The 16,160-nt window shown below is 41.6% G+C and overlaps 1 protein-coding gene across 9 annotated transcripts in view; it reads right to left on the minus strand.

Moving 5' to 3' along the window:
• Window positions 1–16,160, minus strand: part of DOCK9 (dedicator of cytokinesis 9) — a 254,743-nt gene that overhangs the window by 10,632 nt on the left and 227,951 nt on the right. For all 9 annotated transcript variants that reach the window (XM_006208324.4, XM_072976485.1, XM_006208321.4 and 6 more), the window contains 6 exons: window positions 15,725–15,782; window positions 13,351–13,457; window positions 4,316–4,438; window positions 3,504–3,617; window positions 1,759–1,905; window positions 393–603 (listed from right to left, as the gene is read on the minus strand). In XM_006208324.4, coding sequence (XP_006208386.1) covers window positions 393–603; window positions 1,759–1,905; window positions 3,504–3,617; window positions 4,316–4,438; window positions 13,351–13,457; window positions 15,725–15,782 — 760 coding nt within the window. The remainder of the gene's footprint in view (window positions 1–392; window positions 604–1,758; window positions 1,906–3,503; window positions 3,618–4,315; window positions 4,439–13,350; window positions 13,458–15,724; window positions 15,783–16,160) is intronic.

Below are 16,160 nucleotides of genomic sequence, written 5' to 3' on the forward strand. Positions count from 1 at the left end.
TGTGTAAAAGGGTCCCTTCCCATGAGGCAGATGCTGGATGGTGTGCAGGGGTTCCTGACCTGAGGGCCACAGGCCTAGAGAGGGATCCACATGGGTTTCAGAAAGAGTCTGTAAGTCGCCTGAAACTGTGTGGAGGAGATAAGGACACACTGTTCTCATCAGATTCTAAAAAGGGTAAGTGATATGACCTCCCGGACTGTGGCAGACAAAAACACAAACAGATAAATTGAAAAATGTCATGAGTCTTCAAAAGCATTAGATGCATGTTAAACTGAAATGGGTATGCAGGGAAAGTTAATTGAGCTGGAAGGGCCCTTCCAATTCTAGAAGCTTCTGGAACTCTCTGGAGAGCTCTTTACCCTGGTGTCGCAGCTGATGGCTGGGAGACGTACCTGTCAGGATGGTGCGCCGTTTGCATTGCTCCTCGACCCCACCCTGCCTTTTCCCGGTCTGGGTGAAGGGCATCTCAAACATGAAGCGGCGTATGTTGTGAGACCTTTCAAACTCCGTTTTCCTCTCTTGCAATTCTTTTTCATCGAAGAATGGGACCACGTGAGTCACCTGGATATACGCATACTTGGAATCCAGATCCTTGGGGTTGACCTTTAAATGAATAAAGGAAACAGAAGAGGGGTGCTATTTGAAAGCCTCCTCCAAAGCTACACTGTGTTTTTCCACTTTATATTGGTAAAAGTTTTAGAAAATTTCAAGAAAACTGGAAAAAGAAAGTACAACGAACACTCACATACCTACCACTGAGAACAGTCACCACTACTTTGCTGTATTTGTTTGTGTCTGTACACACACACACATACACACACGGACATGTAGACTTTTTTTTAGCTGAAGCATTTCAAAGTAAGTGATTCACATCATGACACTTCAGCCAGCACCTCCCAAACATGAGGACATTCTCCTCCAGAACTAAAATTCATCATCATATCTAACAAAATCAACATTAATTTCCTAAAGCACCCAATATACCCAGTTTAGATTACCTTTCTCAAATGTCCCCAGAATGTTATTTACAACTATTTGCATTTGAACCAGAATCTAATCAATGATTTCATTTTACGTTTAGTTGTTATGTCTCTTTAGTCTTGTTTAATCTAGAAGAATTCCCCACTATTTTTTTTATGACATTGAATTTTTTGAAGATATGCTGGTTTTCCTCTGGAATGACTTCCCATCTGAATTTGTCTGATTATTTCTGAAACTGTAGTTCAGAAATAGATCTTCAAGAGAGCAGTATAGCAGAGGACAGCCACTTTAAGCAGAAAGTAGATGTAGTTCGTAGGAAGTCGTTTGTAGTTCGTTCTACAAACGTGCTGACCAGTTAGGTCATTCCTTGCTCTGTCTGCCTGTCTATTCATTTGTCCATACATCAAACAACCAGTCAGAAAGTGTCAGGTAATATGCCAGGCACAAGTGCAAACAGAACTTTGGACCCTATTCTTACAGAGTTTCTAAATAGCTGGACTAAAAACAGCATATTCTTTCAGACTTTAATTATTTTGTAAAAGAATATCTTTTTAAAATTATGAAATAAAAGTTTGCTTAATGAAAGCATTCTGGAAAGCACAGAAAGGTATTAAGAAGGGAAAAAAATACATTTGCCACTCAAGGCCAACCATTCTGAACTTTTTCCGGGTCTCCTTTTTTTGATACACATTTATAAATATATAATATATGATCATCAATCATACATAATCAAAACAATATTATATTGCTATGAAATGTTTCCAAGCATGGTCATACCTTGCCAGAATCCTGTATCATTTTGACGTTTTCAGAACCAAATTTATCTGAGTACAGTTTAAGGAGTCTCTGAGAAATTTCTGACAGAGGTGTGAGTTTGGGTTCCTTGTAAATATACTCCTTTCCGTCTTCATCTTCAAAGAATCCCTGTGACATACAGCACATTTAGAGCTATCCCCAAATATAAGCCCAAGGCTTACCACCCAGGAAGGGTTCTTTTGTTACCAGGATTAAAAAAAAAGGGGGGGGGGATGAATATAAAATAAAATCAGGCTTTCTGAATAGGAAGGAAAATGATAATAATGTGAAGTCTGGGTGCAAAGATAAAGGAAAGACACGAAACTGCAAACTCATTCAAGAATGCTGTCACTAAGTGTGGAGGGAAAGGAGAGATTGGAGATTCAAGACTGTGTTCTCTCAGTGACGTCTAAGGATGGGATTCAAGCCTGTTTCACATTCCCAAGGAGCAGAACTCACTAACACATGACTCAGCAGCCTGCTGTTGGCCTCAAACACACACACATCCCTCCCTGACCTCTCCTGTTTACATGGATTTTATGGCATAAATGGAAGCAATCTGGTCTGGAGTAGGTTTGGCAAAAGTTATGTGAAGTTGGTATAAATTCTATTTTGCTTTACTGATGAGAAAGATATTTTATTTCTTTTTTTTTGAGAAAAATATTTTAAAATGTTGTAGGATAATACTAGAAAAAATTTTCATTATCACCAGTTGTCATCTGTTTCAATACCAATTACATCTGAATACAGCAAGGCTTAGCATTGCATGGGAAGTGAAAAAGGTTGAAAATTAAAAAGCCCAGGTTGGAGTTAATATTTAAAATACATTTTTTTTAAAGTTTGTTTCGCACCGAAAATAAAAGAGAAAATGGTGCCAAAAAACAAAACAACAACAACAACAAAAATCACATTGTATTAAAAAAAAATGCAGGCTAACATGAAACAAAAAACACCCACATCAAACTAGGAGTTTAGATGCAGTAATTTCACTACATTATTGCTTTTTAAGCATTTACTGTAATTACCTCCACATCTGTTTCACTGTCTGTAAACTGGTATTGCTATAAAGTTGTAAGAGACAATAACAGAATAAATTGAAGGTTATATAATGCTCATAGAAAACCACATACCCTAAGTAAATGAATTATAATTTACACTATTTAATCATGTTAGAGACTTGGAGGTTAAACTTTCAGTTAAATTTAAATGAACCCTTTCCTACTGGATTTCTGAAATATTACAAAGGTAAATCTACTTGCAGAGATATTATATTATAAAAGAAAGAGATACACAAGGACAAAGGAAACCAGAAAGTCTTAATTTTGGTTTAAAACATGCAGTATAGATGTGTAAGGGAACAGGTGATTTATTTCTGTAAATGGAATAAAATGTTAATTTTTTTTGGAGTTTGTAATGACTGGACAGATATACATACAGACTTGAAAAGGAAACTTGCAAACCACACTGAAGTACCAAAGATGCACCAAAGATGCTGCTAAGAGGGAGAACTTACCGCTGCCTTAAGAAAGTAATAAAGAAAAGACAGGAAGAAAGAAAAAAAAAAAGCAAAAAGTTTACTACTGAGGAAGATAAGCATCACACTAAATATGACAAATTCATCAAATTAGCATTTATAGAAACAGGAAATTTACAAAATACAACTTTATAGAGTTTAAATGAGAATAAGGAGGACTTGGGTCAGCCTAGAGAACACAGAGGAGGCTCACCTGTCCAAAGAAGGCCACTCGGAAGTACGTCCCCAGGAGCCGGCGGCCGGTGTGCATGACCTCGGTCACTTTGCTGTAGGCTCGGTGCAGTGTGTCGTACAGATGGGCCAGCCTCTGCAAAGCACAACAAAACCCATTTCTCCCCACTTGTAACGAGGTGAATGAATTTTAAAATAACAATGAAATGAGATCATACAGGTAAAAATTTCTTGGATTTGAGTTAAAAAAAATGCATTTTGACTACACAACTGGTAGTGATCATTTTCAGCTGGAACATTTCCTATCCAAGGGGCCATCCTGCATATGGAGGACCCATTAGATTTTCACCGTGCAGTAAGCAAATTCTGTTTTCAAGTTAACATGAAATGCCAGAGGTGGTAAAGTCCTCTGGTGACGTTTTTCGTCTTTGCTTTTCCCACTCCATTCCGTAGCACATGCTAAGAGGAACTGGACAGTCTCCCCAAGCCAGAAAGGATGGAAGGGACACTGCTTTTCCAGGCAGGCAGAATAAGGAAGAGTTCTGAGGGAAGAGGCATGTGGTGATTATACAACTCAGTTCCTGGCAACCTTTCAAAAGTGCAGTGCCAGAATTCCCCACCCTTGTAGTTTGAGATTTGGGGTCTGTGTAGAGGGGGGCCTGTGTGTGCAGACACCTGATGGCTCTGAGGGTGGTGACCTCCAGTGCTATGTGGAGGGTCAGAGACCCCTTCCTCATTGAGTGGCCCGCTTACACTCTCTGCACGTAAGGATGTTTGGGGATGTGTGTCACTCCACGGACACCTCAAAGAGGAAGAAACAAACCACTAAGATACCTCAAAATCCCTCCGCTTCTCGTAGATGGGGATGATGAGCTTATAGATGTCGGCGATCAGCTCGTAGCGCTCGGCCTTCCAGAGTCCGTCTGCACACTGTTCCAGGAGTTCCATGAGCACGTCCTGATCAAAGAAGAAGGCCCCCGGCCCGGACAGAGTATTACAGGGAACCTGACATGGCATTCCTCGCAGAAGGCGTAACTTAAGGCTTTTATAGTTGCCTTTTAACATGTTTCTATCCTCTTTAATACTGTAAATGAAGGGTAGGACCTGTGTATTTTCATTACCAGCCTAATGTCCCATTACAGCATTAATATCTACAGTTTATAGGACCAAAGAAAATAAACATTTTCAAAGCTGTTGTGAATCAACTGACCAGAAAATACTACCTAACCGGCTTAAGCAAACCACTTTAAAGCAAGATATTTAATTGCTATGTCATATTTACAACACACAAATCATAAAACCATCATCTGTGTGACTGAAATCTGGACCATGCTTATAAAGAGGTATACCAGTTGTCTCATACTTTTTTCGCAGGTCTCATTAAGTGCAAAGACTAAAGCCAGATATACACAGTAACAATCATTACAGCTATAGACAAAGAAAAAAATCAGTAACTGTTCTAACACCGTATCTTTTCCTTACGTATTTGTATTACAAAGATGCAAGCCCCTCTCACTTTTCTTAGTTTTGTCTCAAATCTTTTCCACTGGAGAATCTATCCAGGTTAATAACAAACTTTTATGATGTTCTCATGCTCCTCTGATTATAAAAAGCTACATAAAAGAAAAGCATAAAAACAAAACTTGTGAAATGTCAGTCTCAATATACTTACTTTATCATATTTGTAAAACTGGGAAATGTAATAAGACGTAACCTAATTTTGTAGTTGTGAGGATCAAACAAAATTTTACTCATCAAAATGCTCTGAAAACTAAATGTTGTATGTAATTCATAGGCCAGTTAAACAAACCTTTTACTTAAATCATCACTTTTTACTTTGTATTTTTTTAAATGATAATTTATTTCTACTGGGCTATGTAATACCCCACCGTGCCACATATATATTTGGTAGTGAAGAATTTCTTGGATGAATGAATCAGTCTGCATTTTTCTTAGTTTTGGAACAATATTACTAATAGTTATCCTTCACTGTAGGGAAATTAGTTAAGAGCCCTTTATCAAAGCCTTGCATTTCTTGTGTATCTTAGATCACAGACACTGCCATTGGATATTTACTGAGCCTCTTAATTCTCAGTGGTGCTGTGGAACTACAGCAGAGGTGGACGAATTCTGAGGAGACCCAATTTCTTATCAGGGATGAGAATGTTGTACAACCAAGGCATTCTCTTGATAATGAAATAGTCAAAGGCATGGAAATTTATCCATCTTAATGCTGCTCTTAGGCTTACCTTACAGACTACTCATTTGGCCCCTTCTGTTCTCACTACCGGGCTTTATTCAAAGTATAGTATTGTCCACACTGTGGATATAGATACACAATGATGACACTCTCTTTATTTTGGATGGGATCAAAGAGACCTAGAGATTCTTAATTCTATGCCACAGCAGTTACAGCACAGTGGGAATCCAGAGTAACTTTAATGTGATCTCAGAGAAAACTGAAAATTCTTCTCAAAGAGTTAGAAAAGTTCTAATTAGGCACAGTTACTACCACATCATTTAACTTGATTCTTTCATTCATTCATTCATTCACTCACACATTTTGCCAAGAATTTACTATGTGCATGGCACTGTGTTTGACACTGGGTTTATAAAATAAATCTATATAAATAAATGTTAGTTATCTGTAATTTGTAAATTTGGCTCTATAGATTTTTACTAAATGTGCAGCGGAGGTTTGGGGTAGTTTATCAGGTTATGTGGTATACATGAAAGTAGCTTTGAGCAGGAGGCCCTCAAAGACACACAGAGGTTATTATCCTTTGGAGCAGCTAGAGCTGAAGTACCTAGAGACATATGACCACCAGCTGGAGATGTGACATACATGTTAAGATGCTGAGGACACAGAAAACCACAGTGACTTCAAATACATGCCAAACTACAAGGCACAAGGGTAAATGCCCTGAACTGAGAGCAGGAGGGATTTACTGACTTAATAGTCAGTGTGTCTCTGGGTGAACACTGCAGAGGCCAACAATCCAGTGGAGAGCACTTCCTGCTCTCACAGAGCTGAGGCTAGTGTGGGCCAGACCCACGAAGAGATTATAAAAGACAGTGGTGAGCATGCTGATAAAGAGATGCCAGGGGACCAGGGAGGCTGACAGGAGCAGCATCCATCCAGTGGCAGAGATACAGCAGGGCACGGAAAACTGCAGAAAGTGAAAACTGAGTCCTCGAGATAGTTAGGAGTTAGTGAGGTGAAGCTGAAAGGCGGGAGTAGGAAGGAAGGGAAGGAAGACATTCCAGAGAAAGGGGACAGCATGGGCAAAGACACAGGAGTAATGGCAGCATGGTGCGTGAGAAATCTGTAAGTAGTCTGAGGGGTTGGAGTACAAAATCTGAGTGAGACACGGGCAAGAGATGAGGCTGGGGAGAGATTAAATACGTAGATTAGGGGAGGGTATAGCTCAGTGGTAGAGCACATGCTTGGCATGCACGAGGTCCTGGGTTCAGTCCCTCGTACCTCCACTGAAAGAAAAAAATAAATAAAAAACCTAATTACCTCCCCCCTGCAAAAAAAAAAATACATACATACATACATATAGTACATAGCCACATTCAGTTTTCCATGTCAAAAATAAATTAGCAATTGAATGTAGATAATTTTATAGAGGCATGAAAATGGACACAGACATACATCAACTACCACAAAAAGGGAGTATTACACAAGGAAGATGTTACTTGATTTTAAAATGACCTGTCTACCCTCATAAGGCCTCTGTGTATAGCAGCTTTTCATGTATGTATTAAATGTCCTAGATTTCATCACTTAACAAATATATGTCAAATAGACTTTATGGGTAATCTCCTGGACCAAACCTAACTGGGAGATTAAGATTTGAATACTGTTTTTACTCTCATTTATCAAACTATAAACACATGGAAAGTTTAATAACAGTGAAACCTGAATTCAAGTAGCATTTCAATACTATGGACAACTGAGTTCATTAGGGAAAAATCTGCCATATTTGGAACAAAAAGAGGGACTTCAACCAGGGAAACTCCCCAGAGTGGTTGGACAATTAGGAAGGTTTGATAAAGTGAATAGAGCTTAGTAAATAATTATGAAATAACGATCACACTGGATGATACATAAGAAATAGGAAGTAACACATCATCAACCTACATACGCTACTGGGCAGTACTTCACCTTCTCTTATGATTCCGGAGGCATTCTGGATCTGCAGTTTATCAGTCTGAATATCACTTATTATTATAAAAAATGGCAGTAAAAGTGCTATAAAACGTAAAGTATATACAGAATTTACCCAATCACAAACTAAAAATGGCTTTTATTTTTAAATAGTTAAGTCCTCCTCTCATAAAGTTAGAGTATGCACTACTGAGCATTAAAGCTTAATTTGGTAAAGTAAATTATTCAAGCTAATATCAACTCTATACCTAGACGCTTACAGCTGGTGCATCAAGTAATAATTCTCTGAATAGAAATAACCAGCAATCACAGATAGTTAAGGCTGAGAGAACTTATGTCAACACAAAATTATAAAGAGTCATAAAAATGAAGACCTCATAGTAACTAAACATCAGGGCATATATGAATAATATTCTCAACAGAAATTTCATGTATTAATTTACTTCGAATTCTCAGCAATCACCTGAAAACCAGAACTAATACTGACAATGGTCAGATAGTGGTGACCCTGAAAGGCAGTCATACAGAAAGTCTGATAGTTTCACCACCTTGTTTAAAATCTAAATGCCAAGTTATTGTTTCTAAATTGTCAATACATGAGAAGAAATGTACAAGTAATCACTGGTCAGGGGGAAAAAAAGCTCAAAGAACTTTATGCATCTGGAAAGTAGTACAAATTTTATGATGTCAGACTAGTGTTAAAAAGATCTCAGTACACTAAGCTCATAAGCCATTCAGGAAGCTGTTTAAAATGCTGTCAGCCAGTCATTTTTAAGTGTGCCACAGCGTCGCAAAATGCAACAGAGGGCACCAAGCACATGTGTGTGGAGATGGCTCACTAATACTGTGCATGGGCGCATATATGTGTGTACATGTGCACACATGTGTGTGCATGGATGTGTACAAGAATGCCTGTATGAGCCTGTGTATGTGCAGGGTATTCTAACATTTAAATGACATTTGCTCCATCTTAGGATGGGTTTGATTTAATCTAACTTTCTCAAGAAGCAGGCTGTCTGTTACCTATCATTTGGGAATAACTGTCACGATGTGAGTGGGCTCAAGCAACAATGCACATCATGGCATAATTCACATTTCCACTATATTGTTTCTCAAGATACAGCCGAGGATCCTTTGTAGCAGCATAATCACTGGGGATGCTTGTTAACATACAGATTCCCAGGCACCACACCCACACGGCTGAACATGTGGATGGGTCGGGGAGGGGTAGTGAGAACGGAAATCCATATTTGTAACAGGAACCTAAGTAATTCTAAGCACACTCAAGCTTGCAGACCACTGCCCTGGCCCAGAAATTCTGACGTGGGCACCTCAATCACATATCCCTGAGCAGACACATGGCCCATAGCGAGTTTATGGAATGAATCAACGCATGTAAACATAAATATTTCCAAGTCAACAAAGAACTCAGACAACTTCCAATTCAGATCCTAAGGGACCGTGGTTTAGGTATCTTTCCTCAATGGGAAGAAAGCATCAAAGCAGCGTCATGTGCTGGGGCAGGGACCACCCTTGTCTCTCCAGCACAGGGGAGCTTAGGAAATATCTGCAACGTGAAGCAGGGCCACGTGTCTGGTTTGAGCCAAGGACAGAGCAATTAGATAAGTTCCATGGCCACGCTCCCTACTAATATCGTTTCGGAGAAACATAAAAGGAAAGATATGTTACATAACTTTTATGGTCCTGAGAGCATGCTCGGTCAAGGAAAAGTGGATGCTTGACGACTACGGGGTTACTGACAATCACCAAGCTTGGATAAGATGTAAACAGACAAATCCTAGAATGTGTTCTGTTGAAAACTCTTTCTTAGCATGTTCTGTAGGTATAAACATTTTAGGTTTGTTACTGGCAGCAGTTTCTGAATAGACACAGCTTGGCTAATGTAAGTCAGACTTGTCTGGTCAATTTCACATATTCACTGTATGAACCGTGACAGTTGTTTTTCTAGGAGACAATAGGTAAGTGGGCCACATACAGTGATCGTCATTGTTTTATGATCTCAGGTCAACGCAAACACTGAATTTGTGAATACTGAGCCACCCCTCCAAGGGGAAATACAGGCTTAGGTTCCAGAAAACCTCTGGTAACAAAATTTTTGACAACTGATGAGTATATAACCTTGCTTTATGTGTGTCTGTGTTTAAGGACACCTGATTAAGTACATATTGTTGATTCATTAACATTGCATTCATGACCCAGAGCACTGTAACTCCTGCCTGAATGAACCTTATCTAGTAAGTATGTCCTCTGTGAGGCACATCACCACCTTCCTGTGCTCAGCACCTCAGCACCATACTTGGGGGCCAGAGAAGGACCCCTGTTCACAGCAGGAGCTGAAACAAGACAGCAGAGTGTTGCTGTTCAGCCTTAGCTGGGAATGTCTGGGTTCCAATTTTTTGCCACTCTATCCTGTCCCCAAAGGACATGAAAAGTGCCTCAGTGGGTACTGACTTAGGGGTTACAGAGACATTTTAGCAACTGGGCAAATACTGAGGATGGACTGTGTTTTCCATTTCCCCGCTAGAGTCCCTCTTGCCCCATCCTCCCTCGCTCTGTGCTGTGGGGGCCGAGGCACCAGGACCACCGATCTGCATGCTAGGCTCAGCTGTGGAGGCTAAGCAGGAGGCTGGCGGGCGGGAGGAGAGTGAAGGTGGGGGGCTGCTCACTGCCTCCTCCCTGCCCAGGTGCCCGAATTGAGGCCCCCTGTCCAAAGCCCACAGGCCCAGGCAGGTGGGCACTCTGTATAGTTTCTCTCTCTCTCCTCCCTCAGCCCACAGGCTGAGGGGTGGCAACCCAGCTGTTACCAACCTCAAGGGTTCTGCAGTATTCCTCACTGGTTTTCCTAAACCCTGACCAAACTTCTCAAAGTAGCCCCTATCTTAGACTTTCTTCAATTTCCCAAGTGCGCTATTTCCTTCTGACTGTATGGGATAATGAGGGGGGAATCTCAAAAACACACAAGCTGCATGGAATTTTGACACTATAGAGAACTTAGAGTCCTTCCATCTGCATCGGCTCCAATTCGTGAAACAAAATGCAAACAGGAATGGAATGTTTCTCTTTAATCAAAAGCAGCTCGGAGAGAGTCCGCTCTCAGATCCGTCAGGGGAGATGGACTGCTACCAACAAAAACTCATCTGCGGCCTCCAGCCGGAAGAACTGTGCCTTTTTAGGTAGCGCCTTTAGAATCACGTGGGGAGAGCATCTCAGGCATTTAAACACATCTAGTAATGCAGATTAAAAGGGCAGTGCTTTGTTTTTTTCTTTTTAAGCTCTTGTTCTACACCTATTCCTGTCAGCTTTCCCCAAAAGTCCTCTGGCAGAAATATGTGACTTTCTCTTTTTCTTGAAACATCTTGAGAGCTAAAGCAAAAACTGTACATGGCAATTCCTATTTTCGTGGCTTCTGGAACACATTATTTTTGGCTAGTTTCCATTTTTATGTGCAGGGCTTACTTGAGACTTTACAACCCCGTGTCACATTCTAATCATTACATATCGCCATGTACTCCGGACCTTGTTAAAGATTTACCCACTTTATGTTTCAAGGACAGGGTGGAAAATCCATACTCTGAAAATAACTGATAAAGTCATCCCTGTCACATGTTCAGTTACCACTCAGAGTGGGTGCCATTCACACATTTCCCTAATCAAGTCCGCCCTTGCTGACAAGGGCTCGTTCCCTGGACTGTCCAGACGATTCCAGCCTATTACTCAATCTGATGAGGAAACCTGAATTTCACGTTATCAGCCATGAGGACAGGGTACAAGCACTGTTTACTTCCAAATCCTGAGTCATCCTTGCCATCACTGCTTTCCTTGTCTAAACAAAGTGCTGTACTCTGGGGGACTGAACGGGCAGTGAGGGGACAAGGGTGGTTTCTCCAAGGGGACAATGTGTTCAAGCCTCTTCTCAGGGAACAACCCTGTCAAAACTCTCTTTGAAGTGAGGAGTTCAAATCTACGAGCATGTGAGCCCTTCTGCCTGAGGAACAGGCTCATGTTTCAGAATAAAAGATAGAATCACCACTGGTCCAGGCATTTCAAGGTGGAGAGACAGCTGAACTGTTAATATCATGTGATAACCAACTGTTTTTTTTCTCCTTTCCTTTAGGATACTTATTTTTGTTAAAATTATTTTAATATATAAGTATAAAAATCACTCAATATATTATCCTCCTTTCTCATGCCTGGTTTTTAATTTAGAGGGTTGTTTGAGACTAGACAGTTTTTGGACAGTGGTTCTTAAACCTTTGGGGCTGAAGATCTCTATATATCATAAAAATTGAGAATCCTTTAAAAATAGCTGAGAACTTTTCTGCATATGTGTGTTATCTCTCAATATTTACAGTATTAGCAATGGAAACTGAAAAAATGTAAGAAGATTTATTTATTAATTTAATTAAACTAACCATAATAAACATATTATGTATTACCAAAAATAACATTTTTAATGAAAAAATAGCATTAAAAAATTAAGGAGAAGAGTGGCATTTTTGCAACTCTATGTCTGACTTTGTAGGAGACGCCTGTATTCCTGTCTCTGCTTCCACATTCAATCTCCTCACGATGCCCCTTCGGATGATGTATACAAAGAAAATGCAGCCTCACATAGATACTGAATTTCAAAAGTGAGGACCTCAAAGACTCCCTGTAAGGGTCTCAGGGACCCCAGGAGTCCCAGAACTTTGAGAACTGCTGATTCCTCGTCAACATCACCAAGTATGTTTGTTCCCGGGCACTGCTTACTGGCATGAACGTGACTACAGTCGTAATAGGAACTGCAGGAACTTGACATCATAAAAACAAGCGTGGCAGGCGGAAGATAGTGGTTCCTTTCTCTGTTCTTTCTCTGCACATGAAGAAACAGAGAACTTTATTTTTCCTTAAAAGATGGGCAGGATTAAAAAGCTTTCCTTTGACTGTTCCATGTTGCTCTGAGTTGAGGGGAGGCAGGAACACATGACAAAGAGATATTCGTGAAGAGGAAATTCCAGGAACCCATGCAGAAAACTGGCATTTGTTCAAATTCCTAGCTTGATTTCAAAACTCCCCAGTTACAGTTAAGTGGTCGCAAGGTGATTCAGTTTTGGCAAGAAACTTGCAGAAACTGCTGCAATGATCTAAAGTCAGACTTTCTGGTCTCTCTTGGGGGTAGGATAGTGTGGTCTTATCTGCTTATGGTGAGCAGACCCCGGGCGACGGCACTCAAGTGGAGGCAGGAACCAGGCCCTGCACAGGGGCTGCTCTGCCCCCAGCCCAGTCTGGCCTCTCAAGGATTTGGCTGTTTGGGGACTCTGGAGAGGTGTCTCGTGTTGGAGACACCGACTGTAAAGACAGATTAAAACAGCAATAAAACTCATGAACTGGAGAAATTAATTGCCGGAAAGAATGAGAAACTATGGTCAAAATACCAGACCTTTGACCACCAGTGGTCAAGCTCTAAGCCTCACTCACTATTAATTAACTCCTCCAACTTTCTCTCCAGAGAAAAGGAGGAGTTCCTAGAAAAGGGAATGGCAGAAGCTTTCACTGTTTTGTTTCAGCCTTCCGGAGAATTCGTTATCTCAGAGCGGAGTGTGTCCACAGCGGCCGCAGAGAGAAAGCCCTCGCTCAGTGCACTGGTGGGCGGACAGCAGCACTCGAGACCCGCGGGCCTCTGGGCAGCACTCACCTCATTGAAGTGGACATCCTGCATACCGACGTCCTCCATCATGGAGGCCTCTTCATCGATGTTCGGGGTGATCACCCTGAAGGCTGAGCATCCTTGTCTGAACATGCCTAGAATTGAGAGAGCAGGGGAGAGAGCTGGAGTTACTAACCTGAAAGTGGATGACCCCTGAGGGTGCTTCCTGCGCTGTGTGCTCTCGGAGTAAATGGGATCCCTGATTCTGAAATCTCCTGTGTTCCAGGCCAGCATTCCCACAGGGAGCTTGGGGGCCACTGGGCTCTTTTCTTCATTCGCTTCCTCATATTTACCCTTCACCTTCCTCAATTTGTTTCTCTGTCTCAACCCTTTTGATTTTTCACCCACCTTTATTAAAATGTATGCAATCTTCAAATAAACTAAAATAGGTACTGAATCAGATGAACAGCAAATAACAACAGTCTGATTTGGTAGGATGACCCACGCTCAGACACCAAGAAAAATAAAGAAGCCAAAGCCAATCAAAGAGGGAGACAGACTCAAACACGACTGTTTCCTTCCAGCTGTCATCCCACCCACTCTGGCTGGGGTTATCGGCTTAGACCTTGCCCTTCTCCTGTGGGAAGCTGTCCACCAAGATGGAACTCAGCAGCCGTGAGCTGACGGGCTGCCTGAGGGGCAAAGAGAGGCCTCTCCTCCCACAGCTGAAGCGCAGCGTGCACACCTCAGGGTGGAGGCACTCTGATCCTCTGGGGAAGTGGTGGGGGTTGGAACTGGCATAAATACCTGGCATAAATACCTGGCATAAGGACAAACCCCTTAAGCAACAGTGGCCCACTGGGAACCTTGACTCATCCAGGAGTCACCGGGAAGAGTTTTATGTCAGTTAGACAATGTCAGCTGAGTAAAAACGATCAAGTGAAGAAGGATCTGAAAAGTCTTCCTACTCTACTGTGGTTGCTGTTTACATCAAAGCGAAACAAAACAGAAGTCAAAACTTGAATTGAGACCTCCCATGTTGCGGGGGGAAAAGGAACACAGGGTGTTTTGAAATCAAGTCTTGAAAGAGTACGTCATAGATTCCGAGATGTTCCCGCTGCACACAGAGAAGGCTTCCACACCATTCATGAATTGGGTCACATCTCTGCTACTGTCCTACTTCAGCCTTGGTCTTTTTTTACAGACAGATTCCGCTGTGAAAAGCAGTGGGCGCTTGAGGATACGTGTGTGAACAAAAAGCAAGATGATAAAAGCCAGCTACGCATGTTTCTGGCTACGGAGTACATTGCAATACACAGCTCAGCTCTGGTGGAACAGCTACGGTGGTGGCTCAAGTGCTGTCTTCTCCTTGCCCACAGGGACAGGCTGCACCAAACCAGAGAAGGGAGGAAAAGAGGGAGGGCCACGTCCATCCAAGCGGGTGAGAGAGGAAACCCCTACACCTCTGAGCGTTGCACGGACAGGGCTGCTGGAGCTCTGGGACCCCCCTCGGCTTAGGCTGCCCAGCACCTCCTGTGACTGGTGCAGTGCCTGTAGGGGAGGTGGGGTGGCTCCGGCTGGAGGGACACATCTGCTTCTAAACACGAGATGTTCTACCTGACAAAAGGTCTCATGCTGGGAGAGAGAATGTGGAGCCCTTCCTTGATTTCTTTCTCTGATGTATGACAAGCCTAACTCCCTTAAATTCCATTCCAAAAAGCCAGCTGTGCCAGGAAGATAGAAATTCCCTGGCCTTGCCATCTGTGACTTTATGTTTCCTCACGTTGTGAAGGTCCTCCTTGTTACTAGAGCTGGTGCTGCCCGGCTCCACACACATGCACACAAAATCAGCTTTTCTAAAACACCATGTTCTCGATTCTGAAGTGTTAACTGGTATTTAATCAGAGGAACCGGCAGAGGACTCATGGCCTGCTAATGTGGGAATAAATGCTCACTCCTGCCCGCTCCTTCCACGGGAACGCAAGGTTTCCGGGCAGCAGGCTGCCTGCTTACACAACAAAGCCAACTGGGCTGTGCTCCAGAAAATATTGTCTGATGACCTCCTGTTACAGCTGCCTTTTGATTGATAAACACTTCAAGTGGGAACGATCTTAAGGGAAAATTAAGTCTTTTCAGCTTGCGATTGGCCAGTCAGAGGCTCCCAGATGCAAAGCTCATTAACTAGTTTTTGCAGGATGGGTTATTAGTAAGAGCTTACATGACAACATGCCATCTACTTCTGTTTTGCATTTCAGCAGTTCCTACTGAGTCAAGCAAATATCATGTTAGCAAACAAAACAATGAATATAGTGTGTGCACACACACATCCCTCACCTCCAAATCCTTCCGAATGGCTCTCACTCATCTTTGCTGCTTTGTACAATTTTATATTTATTTCATAAAACAAAGGAATATTCCTTACCTTTCCGTGTGAGATATTCTGCCACCAGGGCTGTGACATGGACATAGCACATTGCTGCCTACAATGAAAGACACAGGCTTCAGAATCACCATTTATAAAGCATGTCACAATGCTCACAGACAGAAATCCAAAGACTACACAGACTTAGATGAGATCTCAAGGGATCGACTAGTGTTTCTAATGACTGACATTTTGCCTTTTGAAAAAAGTGGAACAATTCACATAAACTGAAATTCTGAAATTGCAAATTGAGGTGAATAGCAGTAAATTTGCTAAGACTTGTTTCTATTTAAAATTATTAAATTTTACTGTAAAAGATTTTTCAAAAGCATTTTTTCTTACTATAGCTAAAATTTCAGCATTATTTTTCTCAAAGGGAAAAGAGGAGCATTTGAAGAAAAGGCACATGCATTCCTAGATTCTGAGAGAAATGCTC

This window comes from Vicugna pacos, chromosome 14 (genome assembly GCF_048564905.1).
Source record: "Vicugna pacos chromosome 14, VicPac4, whole genome shotgun sequence".
NCBI classification, from domain to species: Eukaryota; Metazoa; Chordata; class Mammalia; order Artiodactyla; family Camelidae; genus Vicugna; species Vicugna pacos.